This window comes from Peromyscus maniculatus, chromosome 22, assembly GCF_049852395.1.
Source record: "Peromyscus maniculatus bairdii isolate BWxNUB_F1_BW_parent chromosome 22, HU_Pman_BW_mat_3.1, whole genome shotgun sequence".
NCBI classification, from domain to species: domain Eukaryota; kingdom Metazoa; phylum Chordata; class Mammalia; order Rodentia; family Cricetidae; genus Peromyscus; species Peromyscus maniculatus.
Genome location: NC_134873.1, coordinates 43,983,545 through 44,006,421, shown reverse-complemented (window position 1 = coordinate 44,006,421; position 22,877 = coordinate 43,983,545). Strand labels below are relative to the sequence as shown.

Here is a 22,877-nt window from a genome sequence, read left to right as displayed (position 1 = left end):
CAAAGTGGAAGCTACAAAAACTAAGACACATGGGGAGACACTAGTTAGCCAAAAGAGATGAACACGAAACCCTGAGACTCCCCGGCAACGGGTACAGAGGCGCTGAGGGCGGTCCTCACGGCAGAAGCTGAAGCTGGTGAGAGCACACCGCCATGCCACACTGTTCCTGTTTCCTTTGGTCTACACCCCCTCAAGGAAGCTCTCCTTTGAGAAAACACCCCTTGACAAAAGAGAGACTGTGATTCTGTACAGCTGTGGAGAAGACTGCTCCCGCCATGAGTTCACGTCTACCTTGAACTCAACGGACAATACATTGAGAGCTTCAGTCTTCCACTTGATTTCGAAACCCTTGTCCTTTGGGGCATTTCTTTCTCTTTTACCCACTGGGGTTCCCAACAAAAATTTAAAACCTTGCTCCACCCAACCATTGCCACCCACTATCAACCGTCCACCTGTCTATCTGCCCCACTGTTCATCCATCCACTCACTCCTCAATGGCTTCCCTAAAAGATTTAACTAGACCCGAAATCATAACTCCTGTAACCACCTCGTTTTAGTGGAATTTTCTAGCAGTAGTGTCTTTTACAGGAGAAACTCTGGGACAGACTATTTTTCCCCCTGTGAAGGCTGGTATGATAATAGAAAAGAGAAGCAGATGGTTAAGGGACCACAGTGTTTAAAACTAGTAAGCAGCCATAAGCAAAATCCATTTATGAAAGAATTTTAAGTGTTCAGACTACTTTATGTTGATGGATCATAAAATGTTAAATTCCAAAGATCGCTGAAATCAGAAAGAAACTGGGAGTAGAAATTATTTATATCCTATAAATAAGAACATGGAATACAAGGGACCACATAGGACCCAAAACTGAGCAACTCAAGTCAGGAACCTAAGAATCCCTCACTTTGACTTTCGTTCTGTGATTATAAACTGGCCGCCACCTCCAGTAACTGTTTCCACCGACATCCTAAAAAGCACTTTATTCTTTTGGCGTTTCTGTTGTGTGGCACCACTTGTGGCTGTCTTCACCACAATAAGCTGATTGAACAATATCTCTGGGGCTGGCAGTGTATGCCACCAAGAGCTAACAGCCTGGTTCCTAGTGGCTAATGGTGGAGTCCTAATTTGGGTCTATCATTTCTTTTCTTGCATTCTCTTGATCTGGAAATTAAACCACACTCACACTTCCAACTTAGACAAGCCCATGCCTGTGACACAGACATAAAATCTCAACAAGTGTAAATGATTCCACTGCCAAGTTCACTCTTTTATCATTTTTGGACAGTAATATAGCCAAGCTAATGATTCCAAAGCTTGTAGTATCTGTGCCCTCCCCCCATTTATACTAAGCTCTTCCAAAGAATGATGCACTCACGCTAGGCTGAGCGAGGAGGATCCCTGTGCTGGCCCCCTTGTGCTGGAGCGCCTCAAAAACCGCCAACACTGAACTTACCAATAACCAGACAAAGAGTACAACCAACATTTCTGTTTAATGAACTTCAGAACTGCTAACATCTGAGAACATCACAAAATAAGCCTGTCTGCCAGCAAACAAATTTATTTTAAAAATCCGTATCTTGTGTTTCAGATACACAGGCAATGGAGGAAATGGAGAAGTCAAAGGTGCCTTAGCCGCAAACTGCTTCTAGCACAGTCAGTATCGGTTTCGAAGCTGGTTGCTGAGGTCTTGCAGCTCAGCCTGCAGGGCATCCATAGCTGCTATTTCATTGGCTAGCTCTCCAGAGACTTCTCCGCTTGCCACATCTGTAAAGTTCTGCTGCAATGTAAAAACAGAATGACTATCAAAAGATGAAAATGTCTTCCAAGCAATCCAGATACAATGTCGAGCCAACACAGCAAACTAGAATCCCAGCGCTGTTGGCATGATGCTACTGTAACAATGCAGCAGCAACACAGTGTTTGCTTAGACCCCAGAAAGGTACAGGCCTAATAGTTAGCAAATCTAAACAGTGAGCCTGAACCTGCAGATGCAAAGGATCTCAACTACAGCTCAGTGTAGAGCACTTGCCTAGAGTGCCCAAGGCCTTGGGTTCAAGCCTTGCTTTGTTCTTGAAGCAACTGCCTTAAATGTTGATTGCTTTTGTCAATGTTATACGACAAATAAAATAAATTTAAAAATTCTATTTATTCTGCATGTCTGGTGAGTCAGGAAAGGCAACCAAGAAAATCAGCTTCAGACATGGGCAGGAAGGAGAGGTAGGTTCACATACATGTGCATATAACAGGCCTGTGATTTGGCTTGCTATAAATTTTTTTCATCCAAATTGAGTAGATTTGTACTGTTGAACAGCACTTCCTAACAGACTGACATAAATACTGCTATGGTGTGCTGAGTAGAAAATACATCTTTTAGGCAAAGAACCTGAACAGACACAGCACATTTCCAATAGGAATCACAGTACTTATAAATCACAACGAACCTGCATTCCTTCTCAATGAGGCAAAGAGGAGCAGAGAGAAACTGAGGCTTAGAAAGAATGAGCAATCTGCTGAGCATCAAATCTGACTCATCTCCACCCACAGCCCTCATGACAACCTTGGCAGCAACAATGACAAGGAGCTGAGGACAGAGGAGTCACTCTGTCCTGAGGACGTGGCCTGAATGACCTGCGAGGGAGTCTGTTTAAATTTCCTACAAATGCACAGTTTCTGTGTGTGCATTTGTACTGATAAGATAGTTCTTTGTTTAATTGGAGGTGTGGGGTGGGGGTGGGGGCTCTCCAGCTTATTTCTGAAGTCTCTAGCCAGGCAACAGAAGACAGACCCATGCAAACCAAGACTGCCTCAAGCTCTAACGGTTAGCTCTCTCCTCATTTTCACTTTGTGAAGAGCAATTCAGTTACCAAACCCAGTTCAAAACTACAGATACAAAACCAGAGACACCCGCCCCATCACAATCAAAAGGTGTTTCCAAGGAGATGTGCACAGGCAATTCTTTCCATTTTCGAATGACCCACTGGGGCCTAACGAGAACAACTCTTTTTTACACAGGAGTGGCCTGAGGCCGATGACCTTCCACCCAACAGCTCTGATGAACTTCCGGGTCATTCTCACCTTTGCTTTGGACAACAAACCCCGGATGTTGAGCCGAACCGAGGAGAGTGCTTGCACAGCTTCCTGGGGACTGGACTTGCTCTCACTGCATTTTATAGCCACTGTAAGGAAAACACAGGGAACCGCTGTAGACCTGACCGTCTGCGGGTTCGAAAGCAGCCACTTACTAAAAACTTTTAATAGTCAACGTCAGAAGTTTCACTCCCCTAAATCCTCCTCTCACTTTCTCTCCTTGGTGGCACTGGGAAGCCAAACCCAGGCCTGTGCATGCTGGGTAGGCACTCCTTACCACTGAGTTACACCCCAGCTAGCCTTCATCCTTCTATATAGGAGAACATTGCTAAGGAGAATTCTGAAGAAAATGTGTGCATTCAGGTGAGTTACATTACGCTGGGATCCCACACACATATGTAAACACACACATATGCATGCATTCACACGTGTGCACTAGTGAATTAGGCACACAAATAAAGCCTTACTGAAAGCAAGGCACACTCAGAGGACCAAAACAAATGCAGCACATCTCAGTGTGGCTGTCCATGGTTCCCAGTCACTATGGAGGACTCACGTTCGAAGAGCTCACTGGCCCAGCAAAGTCACATGCCAGATGTGGCAAGCTCAAATGCTTGCTACGTTTTTATACACCAATATTATATGCATGGCATTCTGGGAGAACTGGCACCAACAATCTACATGTCTTCATTTAGGGACTGTGACCAAGGCCAGGCTCCTGAACCACATCTGCCATCAACTCAGCGGGAAATCTCCTGACCCTAGAAACTCTGCCTCCAAGCATTCTGGGGAGCCTGTTTCTCTAAGACTTGGAATTCTGAAGGGAGCATACTCCTCCCTGGAGGAAGGCTGGTTGTGAATGCCTTGTAAGAACAAGGTTCCACACCAACAGGTGTCTGGGTTCTTTCTGTTGTTTCTGCTTTTCTTTTCTAAAATTATTCACAAGCTAAGCTGAGGAAAGATGGCTCAGGGGTAGAGCACTTGCTGCTCTTCAGAGGACCTGGGTTTCATTACCAGCACCCAGACGGTGGTTTGCAACCATCTAGAGTCCAGTTCCAGGAGATGTGATGCCCTCTTCTAGACTCTGCGGGCACTGTACTCACGCAGGGCACTGACATATATGCAGAAAAACATTCATACACATAAAACAACACATTTTAAAAATTATATTCACTAAATTGAAAAGCAGATCCTATTTTAAAACCACAATGTCACAGACCACAGCGCAAACTATAAGCAATCAGGAGAAACAGCCTATGGCCTGACAAAATAGCTTTGACATGAATTAATAAGATCTGTGGCCAGCAAGAACTGGGTTTGATGTTTCTATTTCAGAATAATGATTAGACTTCACTATTCTCATGTTGGATGCATACTGATTAGCAATGTGAAGCCCATTTCATAGAGCCCAATCGATCGGATACTGAACTCTTTCTCTGGAGGGAGGAGTTGTCGAACAACCACAGCAGAGGTACACCATTTGCTTAATGACTAGGAGCTGATACCAGAAACACCACTGGTAGTTCTGGTTTTTAAAAGTCCGTCACTTTTTAAGCTATGCATGGTGGTATATGCCTTTAATTCCAACACTTGGGAGGCAGAGGCAGAACCCAAGACCTTTCTGGGTTTGAGGCCAGCCTGGTCTACATAGTGACTGAGTTCCAGGTCAGCCAAGACAGACAGACAGACAGACAGACAGACAGACAGACAGAGAGACCCTGTCTCAAAAAAAAATGTTTTTGGTTTTTTTTCCCCCTCAATTTGAAGAAAACAAAAAGGACACACCTTCTGTTAGTTCCCACCTCAACCTCACTCCCAACAGGCAGTGAGACAGCGGGCGGAGGGGAGGGGGATGGATGGGGCTGGAGACTGGAAATGGCCATCCTCGCGATGATACAAACAACACAAGGGCTCCAGGACTGCCGGGTTGTCCTTATCATGCCCAACGAAGCCCACAGCAAAGCTTACCCTCGGCAATCCAGCAGGCACCAAGACTTATGAAGTGCCGTATTTCCTTTAAAAGGGGTGTGTGTGTGTGTGTGTGTGTGTGTGTGTGTGTGTGTGTGTGTGTGTGTGTGTGAAGAAACAGTGTTGGTGGAGTAACAGAAACCCAGCTGACTCTCTGAGCACAACGTACAATGCCACGAAGGTAAGAGTCACTGGGATAAATGTAAAGCATCCACTCAACCCTGCTTGCCGTGTTGGAATGCAGCACATCACCCGTGCAAGTAGGAGACGGAAACCCCAGAGAACAGTCGCTTGTTCTTCCCCGGGAGTCACCCTACGGAAAAGGTGCCAACAACGGTTTAAAGCCCTGCCGAGCTGCCAGCAGCAGGTCTTCTGGAGTACCTCTGGCCTGCACAGTTATGGTGGACAGGTATGAAGCCAGCACTTGTGATTACATCACAGAGCTCGCTGCTCAAGGAGATGTTCAGAGAGGGCAAGTTAAAATAAGATAGTCTTCAGAGTAAACCCCCCCCCCCCTGCTGGGTATACACATATACACATCAGTGGAGACTCCCCAGACATAATACCACATCTGCAAAGGCCAAAGGCAAAGGCCCAAACCCCCTCTGGCTTCCTCTACCACGAGGCCAGCACAGGCCATAGAGCTGCAGCCACCCCGAAAACAGCTGTATCCTGCAATCACCTCCAACTTTCTACCTTCCAGAGAGAGTTCAGCCCCTCGACCTTATCTGCCAGGGGCTAGATGGTCTGGGAAACTGGACATTTACATTCTTCCAGTCAAAGATCTGAAAGGCCACGAGTAGAATTATTAACTACTAAGGCACTCTGAGCCATTTGAACGGTCTATGACTTCTTTATAGGCAGTTAAACTTTATCCCCGTCCCTCGCTTTTCTCTTTTGGAGTTCCTTGTGGGCCAGCTCCTCTACTTCAGGAGAAATGGGGTGGGGGTGGGAGAGATCCACATTTAAACGACGTGTAAGATACCGTTACGTACGGGGAAAGACCTTGCTGAGTCTTCCTAACAACACAGGGAAGTATTCTCCCATTCTACCTACAACCAACCAAAGGCCCAGAGACACCAAGTCACCGACTCAGCGTCACCCAGCAAGCATGTGGTGACGGTGGTCCTGGATCTTTAGTGTCCCTGGTTCCAAAGCTCTGCCCTCTCACTGTTCCTTGCTGTCACTATCACAGGCAGGAGGCACAGTCTGTGTGACTCCGTTCTCAAGGCCAGGACTTTATTAACTCATGGGAACTATATTCCCAGGGCATAGCACACCCACACTCAAATATCAATATAACATGCAGCAGTGAATTTAGCTGGTACTTTTTGATAATGCAAGAAAGTCTGAACTATATCTAACAAACAAACATTTTAAGGTTTGTTTGTTAGATATAACAAACAAATTATAGATGATATTATATTTTGTATTTTTATATATGTATGAAAACTCCAGAGATCTGCACATTTTGATGAGTCTTTTCTGGCACCTCTGTCAATTAAGGAAATGCTAACGATTTTCCTCAATATGACATAATCAACAAGGACTCTGTGTGGAGTAAAGATTCTTGGGAGTAAAATATGTCACTCTCTCTAGGTTCTGTCAATTGCTGAAGCAGCATTCGAGCCTCTGAGTTATCTTCATTGTGTGCCTATTTCTCTATTGCCTGCTACATAACAGGAGCTCTATAAAGGTTTCTGAATTAACTACAACAATTTCCATATACTGGAGTAATCACAAAGTTCCTGCAGTGGAACCCGATTTCTGACTAGCACTATTTTATCAGTGAGGAATGCATTAAATACGATATGGACATCAAATACCATGTGCGAGTCCCACGGCTCTTTGAACAACTTCCTTAAACGCTGTAACGTCTTTCTCCCAACAGTTGGACTGTGTGTCACACTTGTAGGCCTTTGAGAGACACTGGAATGCCTAGGAAAACAGAACAAACAACATTCAAAACAACAAGTAGAATTCACAGTTCAAATTGCTTCCTGGAAGTCATATGGAACTAATTCCAAACTGAAAAGCCAGCATCTGTATTGTGAGGCATCTCTGTAAATACCATCAAAGAAGGGGTAGGATGCACATGCAATAGCAACCAACAACCGTGAGAAACCAAGGAGGTTATCTGGACAGCCAGCTCTCCAGAACCAGGAAAACACGAAGGCCAGTGTGCAGACTTCCTCCAGCCACCAAGCTGAGAGATGCCGTGAGAGAATAAGGCATGAACTTGGGGCAAAGTATGGGCTGGCTAACAAGTATATAATCTCACAGATGTTTAAATGCTCTTTTGTTTCATCTTAAAACGTCTTGATGGAGAAGTCACAAGAGTGCTTTTATGTGCTCCAGAGTACAGGAGAAATGGAAGGACATGAATAGGAGTGTGTGCATGCAGGCCTGAGATATGTGTTCTGTGGGCTGACAAGGCCATGGTAGAAGCCGGCTGTGTGGACAGGAGGAGGAGAGAACAGCTAAGAATCCCATAGATTAGCTGGACCGTGGCTAATTCCAAACCCACGCAAGGAGTACATTTGATTTGCTGTGATCTGTTGAAAAGAAACACAAACCGATGATCCCAACCTTGGAAGCTCTGGGCTCCTTTGGGCTTGAAGACAAGAGGCTAACGCATAACTGGGGTGGGATTAGCAACCTGCTGCCTTGCAAGAAGGGCAGGGTGCTCCCTGCAATGTGTCCGCACTTGCAATTTCCTGCTCTGTCCCCTTAGTCAGTTTTTTCCCTTTGGTAGCTTCATCTCAGATCTAAACACTTTTTGTTTTGTCTTTAACCACTGGCCTGCGGAAAGGTATGCAAGTGAAGGGCACAGGGCATCTGGCTGCCACAGATCCAGGAGGGACAGCGGGACAGGGAACCTTCCGCAGGACACACAATGTCTGCCGCAGAAAAACTCATGACTTGGAAAATGATGACTGTTGTAAGTCTTAGCACGCCCACAGTTCAAAGTGCTCAAGACTGAATTTGAAGGCTGGGGAGGTGGCCAGGTCAATAAAGCACTCGCCTTGGAGCTCAAGTACAGTGGGCAGCCCTTCCAGCTCTGACCCGGATGACGCTCCGGCCACGCCTACAAGGCGGGGCGAGAGAGCACGCTGAAGACCCGGGTGCCAGATGCGCGGGCTCTCTTGGTTCCTGGACCCTGGACCCTGGACGCTGGAGGGAGACCGAGCAGTTCTCCAGAGAACACCGCTGGACTGCGCCACGCCTTTCCCAGACCCTGTACCCTATCCCTTCACTTGTAAGTTACCTCACAAAATAAACCTCCCTTTAACTATGTGGAATGGCCTTAATAATTTCACCAGTACACAAGGACCTGAGTTCAATCCCCAGAACCCCTCATTTAAAAGAAAAAAAAAAAAAAGACATAGCAGCACATGCTTGTAATTCCAGCACTGGGGAGGCAGAGACAGGGGACCCTTGGGATTCCCTGGGGCTCTCTTGGTAAATTCCAAGCCAGCAGGAGGCTCTGTGTCCAAAAAAGGTGGATGGTATCTGAGAAACAGCACCTGAGGTTGTTCTCTGTCATGTGCACACACATGCGTGTGTGTACACACACACACACACACACACACACACTATCTCTCTCTCTCTCTCTCTCTCTCTCTCTCTCTCTCTCTCTAAATTTAAGCATATTAGTTTTGTTTTATATTATTGACCTCATCCTTCACTCAAAGAAACCAACCAAACAAAAAGCAGACCTCTTATCCACGGGTGTCGGCACAGACAGAGGCCCAGCACTGACCTTCTCGTTCTCCTCAGGCTTCTCACTCTGCCCGTCTCCATGTACTTGGGCATACAGCCTCCAGATCTCTCCATCGTTGGTCACTCTTGAGGTCACTCTGCCAAACAACTCCCGCAGCTTCCCTTTGAGGCTGGAGGCAACGTCTCCACTTCGATCGCTCAGACCACTGACCACTGCCCTGACCAGAATCCTAAGGACCTTCAAGAATGCACAGACGAAAACAGTGAGCTAGCAGCCATCCAAGAGTAACAGAAGGCCCAGGGCTCCGCTCTGCCATCAGACACTGAATATCACTGTCACATGTTTTAAAGTGAAGTAAAAGTCAGGCTGCCCATTCTCTAGATGTTCCCTGCCAGGCTCCTGGGAGGGCTCTTTTGCTGTGCCTTGTGTCTGGAGTTCATCTCTTCTCACTTGGAGGACTCTGAAGAGGTGACCCACACTTTCAACATATGCTTCCAACACATGGAGCATCAGCTAGGACTCTCTCTGGAAACCCAGGATTTTGCCTAAATACTTACTGGGCAGTTCCACAAACATCTCACACCCACCTGCACAGCCTTCAAAGTGAAACAGGTCCCACATTCTTCCCTTTCCTACAGTCTCAAGGTGAACTGTTTGCAGAGTCAGCAACGTGAGCATCAGCCTACATTCTCTTCTCTCGATGTTCTGCCACACATAGCAGATTTGACTCCATGTTCTCTATGAATCCTATGTCCATTGTCCTCTACTTAGTGAAGGACTCGTGAACTTTTATCTACACTGTGGTGACATCAATCTACTGCTGCTTAAAAGAGGTTCCTAAATGCCGAATGATAAATTGACAAAGCAGTGACATGCAACCCTCAAAAAGCATCTCTTCAGCCAGGTGGTGGTGGCGTACGCCTTTAATCCCAGCACTCAGGAGGCAGAGGCAGGTGGATCTCTGTGAGTTCCAGGCTAGCCTAGTCTACAGAGCAAGCTCCAGAACAGGCTCCAAAGTTATAGAGAGAAAACCTGTCTCAAACTCCCCCAAAAGAGCATCTCTTCTCCCTCCCACTACTCCAAGTCAGCCTGCCATTTAGCCACTTTCTAGAATACCATGTTCTCAGATTGTACCTCAGAGTTTTAAACACTGGTTGGTGGATTTAACAGGTTACAACATAACACAAAACCTTTGCCATATTTACATTAAGCTGCTTATCTTAAAACAGCTTCCCTGGAGATGCCAAACAGCATCCTTAGTCTTCCACTCCTTGAATGGGGGCACACAGAACCATCTAAAGAACCAGCTTGAGAATACTCTAGAACCCTTCTACTCGGTGTGGCCCATGAGCTGGGAACTTGTTGGAAATACACAATCCTACATGCAAGTGCTCCAGCACCCTGGGTAATGAGTGTCTGCATTCCTAGCAGGCAAAGCATCACTGTCCAGCCCCAGTCAGGAACAACTGGATCTAAAGCAGCGGAGGGGTCATGTGCATGGGCATGCGGGAAGCCTGGGAAGGGGCCCGGCAGCAGGAATAAGGACAGGCTCTCTACTTACATCACACTGCTGCAGAGTATGATTTCAAGGTTGTTACTTTTGTTCATGCTGCATTTAACTCTGTGAAGCTTTGTTACCGTGCCTGTCTAGAAGAGCTGATGGTCTAATGAAGAACTGAATGGCCAATGGCAAGGCAGGAGAAAAGGTGGGGCTAGAAGGCAGAATATATAGAAGGAGAAATCTGGGAGGAGAAAAGAAGGAGCCAGAGGAGGAGGACTCCAGGGGCCAGCCACCCAGCTATACAGCAAGCCACAGAGTAAGATTTACAGAAGAAAGAGAACAGGAAAAGCCCAGAGGCAAAAGGTAGATAGGATCAGTTACGTTAAGGAAAGCTGGCTAGAAACAAGCCAAGCTAATTGTAATTAAGAATAAGCCTCTGTGTGAATTACTTGGGAATTTGTGGCTGGCCCCTCGAAGAATAAAGAAGAAAAACAAACCAACAACATCACAGACTTCCAATGAGTCACTGCACTCCGAAAACTGCAGAGTGAACCTACAGCCGCTGTAGACACCACAGACTTTCTCCCAAATCTGTCAGGGCAGAATTAAACCCTCAGCATGTGTTGGCTTTCTCATCTCCAGCCAGCCCTCCCACCCTTGCTCACTTCCCAACTTCTTCAGGCTTCAAAATAAACCCATGGAAAAACAGAACCCATCACATCAGCCCTCCATACCCCCTCCATCTCTGCACTTGTTACATACACCAAGCTTCTGGCTCGACTTCAGGAAATTCTCCCAATAACTTGGAAGCAAGTGGTTTGCTGCTGCCACCTTACAAACTAAAAACCAAAAAAGCCAAACAAGGCTCGCACAAGTAATTGTCAAGGTCACCCAGCAAGGGACTTATCAAGTTGATTGGGGGGTGGGGGAGTACATATCCATGTATATGTATGTGAAGGTCAGAGGTCAAACTCGGGCATTTTCTTTTAATTGCACTCTATCTTTTTTACTTATTTATGGTTGTTTATGGATATATTCACTTTACTCTGTATTACCATCACTGGATGAAAAATCTCTGAAAAGTGTTCTACAAAAGGTAATTTTTTAAAGGTATCATTGAAATTAAACCTCACCATTTCTTTAAACATTTCCAAATGTTTGTGAACTGAATATACTTCCTTTCCAAGACATTAACATTATTCTTAATGTACATTGACCTCATTTTTCCCCAACGTGAAAGTTTTATTGCTCATTATAAACTAACACATGTTGCTAGCTCCTCTGAGTGCCAGCCCGCGACACCACTTGAAAAAGCATCCAGGTGCCGGGCTGAGAAGGTGACTAACAGAAAGATCCTCCAATGAACAGAAGTGGCCAGGAGGCAGGGGAGAGGTGGGAAGGGTCAGAGACGGCTGCCCAGGGAGGGCACTGTGCCCCTTTCTTCCTTCACCTACTGCTGTGGGCCACGTGCCATCAGCATGGCCCAACCGCAACTCAGAGCAGGGTGAGCTCAGTGCGAGCCAGGGACCATGTGAGCACCTCAGGGCAGGGGTCTTCACTGCAGGGGAGCAGGCAGGCAGGAAGCAAAGGCCCTGGCAGCCTGGCTCCTCTTCCCTCACCGATCTTCCACATTCTAGGGAAAACTGACTGTTCAGATGATGGGCACGGGAAAGTGTACACCTGGCAGTCAGGAGCTTCCTGAGGAACCACAGTCAACTAGTGGCAGGAGGGGAGAGTGATGGGGTGAGCACCCCCATGGCCCAGTTCCAGCAAGAGCTCCAGTTTAGTGTTAGCCTCTCCCGCCAGTACATATCAGTCAGACGCCAGCATTTTGAGGGAAGCACAGCCAACAGGAACAAAGCAGGACACATGAAAAGAGCATGCAGCACGAGATGACCTGACCCAACGAGGAAGAGTTAACGGGTCAGGCTCAGAAATATCTACCTCAGGGGGGTAGGAGAGAAATGGAAGGAAGGAATGAGACGCCCTAGGGAGTCTCACTACATGGAAGAAGATTAGTGAAGGGGCCACACTTGGGGACACTCTCCCAGAGAAGGGAAGGGGAGGGGTGTGTGAAAGAGGCTAGGAAACCAAGAGCTGGCCATAAGGGACAGAGAGGGGTTGGCTACAGAGTGGAGCTAAGGGTTTTGGTTGGTTTCTACGGCTATAATTACTTACACAAACTTGGAAAACAAGGCTAACTCTCATTGCTAACTAGAACAAGAGGAAATGTGCCCTGTGATATTTTCCTGTTTGTACCTGATACATTAAAGGACCAATCTACTCCCTGGCAATTGTAAGGGGAGGTCCATCAGCCTTTTTCTCTGAGACTAGTCTAACAGTCTACACTGAAGAGTTCTTCAGTCTGCACACTCTTCATGGGTCTTGACACCCTTCTGGACCTAATGAGAGTTTGGGACATTCCCCCAATTACGTATGTACCCATACACAATTTTTATCTTGGTATTTCATTTCATAATCTCCTAGAGCCTTCTTTAGAAATTCTGATTTGTTCTCTAAGGCTCGGTGTTCCAGTGCTGTCTCTTAATATTCCATACGAGGAAACGCACGCCTCTTGTTTGACTTTGAAATATGAGTGTGTGCGCATGTGTGTGTGTGTGTGTGTGTGTGTGTGTGTGTGCGCGCGCGCGCGCTTGTGTGGTGTGGTGTGTACACGCGTATGCCACAGCATAAACGAGGAGTCATTTCTCTTTTTCCACAGCATGTGGGTCCCAGGGATTGAACTCAGGTCCTCAGCCTTGCTGGCAGGCACCTTCACCCACTGAACCATCTTGCTGGCCCCACTTGTCTCTCTTTGAAGTTTATTATCTTTCTGTGAACTCCGATTTCCCCCCCAGTGCCGGCGACTGCACTCAGGACCTCACACACAAACACCCCATCTTCTACTGACCCAGCCCCTGCTATATTCTTGGTATATCCCTGTTGTTCCTGGGCACCCGAACCTGACAGTGTCCAAAAGAAAGCCGCTGCCATGACTAGTTGAGGGTCTCTGGCTTCCCCTCAAGGTGCCTCTGCTCACGTCCCCTCTGCTACTTCCCCCAGCCTCCAGTGAGGTGTTGGATCTGTTCTGGAGACTTCTGAGAGCCACACCACACTCTTACAGCCAGACTTACAGCTGTTTTCTCCATGAAAGGGAGTATAACATTGTGGTAAAATAAAGTTTCTCCCAAATTCATGTCCACCCTGGGCCCCAGAATGTGAGTGTTTGGGGGAAATAGGAAGGTCCAGGACCACTAGAAACTAGAAGGACCTCCCCCCAGAATCCCCAGGAACATGACAAGTTCACACTCTGATTCTGGACTTCTGGATTCCAGAGCTGAACTACAACGACTAGAAGAAACTTCCACAGAAGACACCAAGTTTGTTGAAATTTGTTACAGCAGCTCTAAGAAGAACCAAGAAAATGTGTAAAACATTCAAATAAGCTCTTCCCAGGTACTCACCTGGCCAGGCTTGGCTTCAGTGCAGGAAGTCACAAAACAATGTCACCCTCATAGCCTGTCCCCCCATGGTTGGTGACCCCACACTTCACTCACTGATCAGAAGTACTTCCCCATGTGCAGAAGTTTTAAATGATAAATCTCTTCATCTTCTATGATGTCATGATTATAAGTCTTCCCCCCACTCCCAAGCTCATAAAAATATCTACCAAATTTTCCTTTAATGCTTTTACAGTTTTACCTGCTTGACAATAGTGACAGCTATTTTTAAATGTACTTGCATGCACCAGGCACCAGGCCACACCCATCACGTGTACTAACACATTTGATCCTCACAACGTCCCTCCTGTGAGGCGGCTGCCGCTTCATCCTTGTCTCATGAACTGAGGCATGAAGTGGTTAACTAACCTGCCCAAGGCCACATGGCCAGGGAGTCAGAGAGAGGCGGGACAAACTCAGGCTGCCTAATTCCCACGTCTACACTCACCTACAGTATCATTCTGTTTAGAATTCCAATTTAAATGTTTTGTCCATCTGAACTTATTTTGATTTATGGGTGAATGCAGAACTTCAGTTTTTGGACTTAATGTCTGGCTAACAACTTGGTACACACTGAATATTCTATTCTTACAACAAGGATTTTAAAATGTGTTACTATCATGAACTACATTCTCATCCTTACTTGAATGTGCTCGTGAATTCTACACTCAGTTCCCCTTCATTCCTATAGCAGATGGTAACTCTTTGTATCATAAAGCTATTATTAGCTTGTCGCCTTTCTTATTTGTTATAAGTATTTGTCACATGTTTCTTTAATGTGGTCATAAAAATTCCTTTCAGTTTTCCTTTAATGCCTCAGGGTTCAAGAACTTTCTAAGCATTCTCTCCCATTCCTTGTTTTCTGGGAGACAAAATACTTGGCGTATATGTAGTCCATTTGGGGTTCATTTGGTGCATCATTAGACAATCTAAATAAACATTGGAAGCCTGATGCTTAAGAGACTTTAAAAATGACGATGATGTAGCTTATTGTGATAAACATGGGACAGAGAAATAGAATAAAATCATCCGAATGAATCGAAATCACATTCTAGCTTTTGCCAAGATGGAGCTGAAAGTGAAGAAGGGCTCCTGCCCTCCCATGGCCAAAGCCCAAGCACAGGCTCTGAAAACAGAGAAGGCAGTGAGTGCTGAGCGGCGTCCACAACCAAGCACGAAAGAAGATCCCTAAGTCACCCACCTCCCAGCCCAAGACCCCGAGGCTCTTGAAGTGGCTCAAAAACCTTCTCGAGAGCATTTCCAGGAGCAACAAGGCTGACCAGTGTGCTGTCAGCACGTGTCCCCTGACCACTGAGTCAGCCCTGAAGAGACAGGCGACAAGTCAGGTGTGCTCGATGGGACGGCAAGGCCAACAGGCACCAGAGCAAAGAGGCTGTGAAGAAATTCTGTGACACTGATGACATCAACGTCAGTCCTGATGGAGAGAGGAAGGTGTGTGTGTGAGGCTGGCTCCTGATTCTGATGCTCTGGATGTTAAACAAAACCAGAATCATTTCGACTGAGTCCATCTGCTAATTCTAAGTATAGTTCTCATCACACAAGTCTTTTTTGGCTAAATATTTACTAAATATTTTTCTCCTTCTGAATATACTATGAATGGAACTGATTGCACAATTTCTTCCTTAGACTGGTGTCTCAGTTAGGGCTTCTCTTGCTGCAGGAAAACACCACAACCAAAAGCAACTCGGGGAGAGGAGGTTTGTGTTAGCTTGCATGTCCCGATCAGTCCATCACAAAAAGACGTCAGGGCAGGAACTTAAGGCAGGAACCTGGAGGAAAAACCTGACCAGAGACCACAGACGAGTGCTGCTAACTGGCTTGCTCCCCAAGGATTGCTCTGCCTGTTTCCTTACTACATCCAGGACCAACAGCCCATGAGTGGCACTCAGGCTTACCTACAGGCCAATCTGTTGGGGGCATTTTCTCAATTGTGTTTCCTCTTCCAAATGATTCCAGCTCCTATCAAGTTGACAAAAAACTAATCAGGACAACTGGATATTGTTAGTATCTGAGACATAACTGACTTTGTACTGAATGGTTCTGTGTCAACTTGCCCCAAACTAGAGTCATCAGAGGAAGGGGTCTTAGCTGAGGAAAAGCTCCATGAGATCCAGCTGCAAGGCATTTTCTCAATTAGTGATCAATGGGGGAGGGCCCAGCCCATGGTGAGTGCTGCCATCCCTGGGCTGCTGGTCCTGGGTTCTATAAGAAAGCAGGTTGAGCAAACCATGGGAAACAAGTCAGTAAACAGCACCGTCCACGGCCTCTGCATTAGCTCCTGCCTCCAGTCTCCTGCCCTGTTTGAATTCCTGTCCTGACTTCCTTCAGTGATCAGTAGCAATGCTGAAGTGAAAGCCTAATAAGCCCTTTTCCTATCAAGTTGCTTTTTGGTAATGATGTTTCATTACAGCAATAGAAACCCTAACTAAGACAGATTTGTACTGTTACTTTGCTGAATCAGATTAGTTCTAACAGCTTTTGTGTAATCTTTATAAGATTCTGTACGTAAGATCTTATAATTAGCAAATACATACTTTGGCTTCTTCTCTTTCTATAGGTTTATTTATTTGCTTTTCTTGTCTAATTACTCTGGCAACAACCCCAACTGGTGTTAAATGGTGGCAATAAGCATCTCTGGTCAGATTTTCTTCTTCTTTGTGAGTTAGTCCTCATAGGAATCCTTCAATCCCTCTAGGTTATCTTACCTGTTGTCAAACGGGTTCACAGTACTCTCTTACTACCCTTTTTACTTCTAAAATTGGTAACAATGTCCCCATTTCCCTTTCTAATTTCAATGATCTTTCTTCCTTAGTTCATCTATCTAAAGCTTTGTCAATGTTGTTATCATTAAAAAAAAAAAAAAAAGGTACTGTTTCTAGTCCATTTCACTTATTTCTTCTAATCTTTATTGTTTCCCTGGTTCTGCTAGCTTTGGGTTTATTTGTTTTTCTTCATCTAATTGTTTCTTAGGTATAAAAATAGCCTATTAAGCCCATTAATCAGGAAGCAGAAGCAGGTGGATTTCTGTGAGCTCAGGGTAGACTAGTCTATATAGTAAGATCCAGGACAGTCAGGACTATGTAGAGAAACCCTGTCTCCAAAAAGCAAGCAAACAAAAAGATCAGCTGTTGACTTGAAATCCTCCTGTGTTTTAAAACGAATATATACAGCTAGCCATAAATGTCCAACTGATCAGTACTTCTATTGATCCAATGTTGTATTTTAATTTTGTCTCTAAATACTTCTTGATTTTTAATCTACTGTCTTAGGTTTCTTTCTACTGCTGTGAAGAGACACCATGACCACAGCAACTCTTATAAAAGAAAGCATTTAATTGGGACTCGCATACAGTTTCAGAGGTTTAGTCCATTATCATCATGGTGGGGAGCATTGTAGCATGCAGGTAGATGTGGTGCTGGAGGACCTGGGAGTTTTGCATCCAGAGCCACAGACAACAGGAAGAGAGAGACACTGGGACTGGCTTGGGCTTCTGAAACCTCCAAGCCCGCTCCCAGTGACACACTTCCTCCAACAAGGCCACACCTCCTAATCCTTTCAAGTAGTGCCATTCCTGGGTGACCAAGCATTCAAATCTATGAGCCTATGGGGGCCATTCTTATTCAAACCACCACATCTACTTATTATTTAAAAGTATATTGTCTACTTTCCACAATTCCGTAAACTTGTTGGTTTTACTATTGGTTTTTCACTTCTATTTTTAATTTCATCCTGGGATGTTCATAGAAGATACTTTATAAAATATTCCTTCCAAATCTACTGAGATTAATTTGAGAGTTAACAGTGGCCCCTTCTAGAAAATGTCCATGTGCACTTGAGGAAAACATGGAAGGGTATAGTCTTCGTTTGGCAGAGTGTTACATGTATCTATATAAAAATCAGTATCATGAAAACTTTTGCTTCTGTAACTCTGCAGCTGCCCCTTTCCATCGTTTACATCAGTAAGTTAAGTCTTTAGATACTGTGTGCCCTATAAGTAAACTAAATTCTTTAAATGAGTTAGCTTTCAAACTATACAGAAAACAAACTATGGATTTACAAATTAAAATTAAACAATATGAGCTTTTTAAATCATGTAGAAAACCAAGTAGGATTACAAACTTGTTACAGTAATGCTCATGCCCTGTGTCTAGAGTGACCTGTATTTCTTTATCTGGTTATTATCCAGTATTCTTTCATTTTGTCCAAATACTCAACACTCCTGCCAGAACCTCCTACAGGGTAGGCTTGGGGTAACAAATCCCTCGGATTTCTTAAAAATCCATAAGAATGTCATAATTTATCCCTCATTTCTTTGTTTGTGCATTTTTGTTTTTTAAAATAGGTCTTGTTAACTAGCCTGAGTTGCCCTCAAACTCTGATCCTTCTGCCTCAGCCTCCTCAATACGTGGAACACAGGCACATACCACCATTCCCAGATACCCAGCTTTGTCAGATACAGGATTCCTGGCTGGGTGAGCCCTTCTGTTGTAGAATATACAAAAACAAACAAAACATCTATTTCTCGCCTCTCTCTCAGACCAAGCTGGAGAAACGCACCAAGTGCAGATGACTGGGAGGGATCACACTGATCTCCAAAAAGAGCTGAAGTCCTCACAGAATGGAAAGGCAATTATAACACAAATGCTGGAGAATCTTGGCAAAAGAGAAAGCATTTCCATAATGGGAAAGCTCTTCCCTAACACTAACCTTGAGGGTCTCAGCCAAATCTCATCACAATTTTGGCCTGCTGCAGAGTTTAGCCCTCTGAATCCTGGAGGTCTTCCTAGCAGGAAGGAATGGGACTACCTTGGGTCCTGTTACAAAAACTTCCAGGAGGGCTTCAGGCCAGAAATGAAGCAATTTCCCACCTCCGTTGTTTGGCTACCTTTGCTCTCCACTTGGAGGTCTCCAAGAAAGATGCTGTTTCCTGGACCGATAACCCTAACTCTTGGCTCCCCCAAACCCCAGTTAGGGGGAGAAGATAACCAGCTTAGCGTTATCCTTAGCATCACAAAACAAAACCTGTAAGGAGTTGTGGCAGTGGAGGGCTAGGGAGATGGCTCAGTCAGCAAGCTGCTTACTGGAAAAGCACGAGGCCCTCAGTTCGAATCCACAGCCCCAGTCCATGGATCAGGAGTGCTGGTGTGCACCTGTAACCCCAGCACTGGGGGTGCAGAGACAGGAGGATCCCTGAGGTTTCCTGGTCGCCTATTCCTGCCAAGTACACGGGGTTCCAGTTCACTGAGAGACCCTGTCTCAGAAGACAAGGTGACAAGCCACAGAAGAAGAGAACCAACATGGACCTCTGGCCTCTACAGGCACACAGGCACATGCGTGTATGCAACCAGACACACACACTCATACATTTATGCACAGACAGTCAGACAGACAGACAGACACACACACACACACACACACACACACACACACACACACACACACACACACACACACACACGGCTCTAGGTTAAAGGGGCCAGATCTCAAACCCTGGTTTCCCTACTTTCTACTGCCTGTCAGCTAGAACATATCAACTTTATTAGCTTACCTTGCTGAGCCTAAGATTCCTGGGCAGTAGACTGGAGATAGCATCTATTTTCCAAAGCTGTAATTATACCAAGTGGATCTGTTTCCTCTCTCTTTTCTCTCAGGTAATACTCAATCATCATTTATTCTAAGACTTTAATTTGGCTGGCAAGCTGCCCTGCTGCCCATCAATAGCACCTTTTCATGATTCTAAAGAAAATATCAAACAGAAATCTACATAAAGAATATCAGTGTACAACTATAGACGATAGTTATGTGATACTTAAGAAAAAGCAACAGTGAACTGTGGTGACAGAAATCTGAAGGTAATTACTTAGCTGGGGAAAGGGTGGTGGCTCCACTGACTAGAAAGGGACATAAGAGGACCCAGCAGTGATGAAAATGGGAGTCATAGTTACATTAGAATATAGAATAGTCAAAATGCATGAAGTTAAAGTAACGTATACGTCAATTAAGAAAGCTTTGTTACAAACAGTTCACATGAACATTAGCCTGATGAGGAAATACTTCACATAAATCTTCCCACAGTCATCAAAGCACACTTAATGTGATCTATCCTTCAATTCCCACTAACTATATATACTGTCTGGCCTCACTGTAATAGTCTGCACCTTGAAGAATCCTTAGTGTCCACTCCAAATGCTGTGTGCTCTATAAAGATAATCGAAATTAAGTGGCAAGAATATATTAAGCACTCAATATGTGTTAATCCCCCAAACAAATTAGATTTTAATATATAAAACTTAATTTCCTTTTCCAAATGATTGCCAACTGTAGTGTTTTGAATGAAAATGGCCCCCATAGGCTCATAGGGAGTGGCACTATTAGGAGGTGTGGCCTTGGAGTAGGTGTGGCCTTGTTGAAAGAGGTGTATCACTGGGGACGGGCTTCGATGTTTCAGAAGCCCAAGCCAGTCCCAGTGTTTCTCTCTTCCTGATGTCCATGGATCAGGATGTAGACCTCTCAGCTACCTCTCCAGCACCATGTCTGCCTGCATGCTGCCATTCCTGCCATGGCGATAATGGACTAAACCTATGAACTGTAAGCCAGCGCCAACTGAATGTTTCCCTTTAGCCAGGAGTGATGGTACATACCTTTAATCCCAGCACTCAGGAGGCAGAGGCAGGCGGATCTCTGTGAGTTAGAGGCCAGTCTGATCTACAGAGTGAGTTCCAGGACAGCCAGGGCTACACAGAGAAACTCCCCAAAAGTTTTCCTTTATAAGAGTTGCTGTGGTTATGGTGTCTCTTCACAAGAATAGAAACCCTAAGACACCAACTTATTAAAAATATATCTAAATGGGTTGGGGATTTAGTTCAGTGGTAGAGCGCTTGCCTAGAAAGCAGAAGGCTCTGGGTTCGGTCCTCAGGTCTGGGGGAAAAAAAAGTCTAAAAAAAAGAAACCAGGAAGAAATAATAGATCACATAGAATTTTCCAAAGGAGAGAAGCATACACACAAGGATTTGTGCACCTACTATTCACTATTCACTAGAGTAGAAATCTGGAAACTGAACAAGGACCAATTACAGAAACAAAAATCTGCTTTACTGACTGGTAAGTAAGAGTATGTCCGTAAATACAGATGTTATAAAGGACAGACGTTAGAAAGAACATGTCAGGTGCTGCTGTTATAGAATGTTATTCCCGAATTTTACCAATCTATACTTCACTCAAAATTAAGGCTACAGAAAAAACAACTATTATATACAAGCTATAGACCTATTCACGTATTCCCTTTACAATACTAGAATAAGAAAAAAAAAAAACAGGATAATTTGTATCTAGTTTACACCACTGTCTGTATTATAATAAATACAAATTTATACATTTTATACACTCTCTATGGAAAAAATTAAATCACTATAATCCATATCTATAAAAAAGTATAAGGGTTAGAACCATCAAAAGTACAAAGGAAGGAACAGACAAAAAGAATTTCAAAGCAAATTAAAATAGAATGAGGTCAATAGTGTCAAACAAAAGAATATCAGAAATTTTTCTGAAAGACAACTGCTACCAAATATATCCAGTCAAATTAAGTTTTACCCAAGATAAAAACATTCCAGGCCATCTACCAATTGTCATGGTGCAGACTGACTGACCGCTGTAATGACAGACAACACACTACAAAGCTGGACATGCCAGAGCCTACTGCTAATAACCAGGACTCAGTTGCCAAGAACGACTTACCCACTAGGAAGTGATCCTGCCCATGGCTGCAGAAGCTAACCAGTGCCATCAGAACTCTACAATATTTCTACAGAGAGCCACTTACAGGGTTTCCCCAAGAAACAGATACATGATCTTCCCATGTTATTTCTACAGCCGAATGTCTGAGGGTTCTCTATGGTGCTAGTGAGGGTCATCCGACCTGGGCAAGTCGCTGGGTACCGAGAATCGACGTTCTCAGTAATACATCCCCATTACGTCCAAACGTGCTTACTAAGCCGACCGCTCTAACAGCTGATACTTGGAGAGCCTGGGATGCTGCTCACCGTGCTTCACGGACATTTCACAAACCAACTGCTTGGTCTCCGGGGCCCACAGCAGGACTGCAGGAGGGCAGTCACGAGAATCCAGAGAACCCATGACTGCTCCAAAAACCGTTCAACTTTTAATGAAACTAATTACAAAGTTATTAAAATATTCATGCTTCAGGTCTGGAGAGATGGCTCAGTGGTTAAGAGCACTGGTTGCTCTTCCAGAGGACCCAGGTTCAATTCCCAGTACCCACACAGCAGCTCCCAACTGTCTATAACTCCAGTCTCAGGGGATCCAATGCCCTCTTGTGGCTTCCATGGGCACTGCATGCATGTGGTACACATACATTTGGACAAAACCCTCATACACATCAAAATAAATATTCAGGCTTAGATAAAGTGTCACTCTATGAGACAAAGTTTATATCACACTCTGTTATTGAGAATAATGGAATAATGAGAATAAAGGAATAATAAGAGGAAAAATAAGAATTTAAAATGTTAACTGGGGGCTGGAGAAATGTCTCAGTGGTTAAGAGCACTGGCTGCTCTTCCAGAGGACCCTGGTTCAATTCCTAGCATCCACATGGCAGCTCACAACTATCTATAACTCAAGTTCTAGAGGATCTGACACCCTCACAGCAATGCACATAAAATAAAAAATTAAAGAAAGAATATCTAAACTGTTAACAGGCCATGAATGTAAATAAATTCTAATAATTTTATCTCACAAACAAATTTTCACAAAATTGTCCCACAGGACAATGTGCTAAGACATACATAGGATTACAAAATTGTAAATGGAAACCAGCACAATTTAGCTGTGGTTGAAAATATTATATGAACCTGAACGTAGTGGCACATGCCTTTAATCCCAGCACTCAGTAGGCAGAGGTGGGTAGTTCAAGGCCAGCCTTGTCTACACAGTGACTTCCAGGACAGCCAGGGCTATGTAGAGAGACCCTACCCCCACCCCCAAAAATGAAAAACAAAAAAAGAAATTTACATGATTAGAGGGGAGAGAAGTTATGAATATGGCCACTAAAAC

General features: G+C 44.7%; 1 protein-coding gene across 17 annotated transcripts in view; it reads right to left on the bottom strand.

Annotated features, from left to right (window-relative positions):
• Positions 1–1,472: 1,472 nt before the first annotated feature.
• Positions 1,473–22,877, bottom strand: part of Ttc27 (tetratricopeptide repeat domain 27) — a 181,625-nt gene continuing 160,220 nt past the window's right edge. For 13 of the 17 annotated variants that reach the window (XM_076559521.1, XM_076559522.1, XM_076559516.1 and 10 more), the window contains 4 exons: positions 8,820–9,017; positions 6,883–6,994; positions 3,077–3,177; positions 1,473–1,778 (listed from right to left, as the gene is read on the bottom strand). In XM_076559521.1, the coding sequence (XP_076415636.1) occupies positions 1,656–1,778; positions 3,077–3,177; positions 6,883–6,994; positions 8,820–9,017 (534 nt within the window). In that variant the 3' untranslated portion in view covers positions 1,473–1,655. The remainder of the gene's footprint in view (positions 1,779–3,076; positions 3,178–6,882; positions 6,995–8,819; positions 9,018–22,877) is intronic. The other 4 variants (XM_076559517.1, XM_076559526.1, XM_076559525.1 and 1 more) reach the window with 1 other exon arrangement.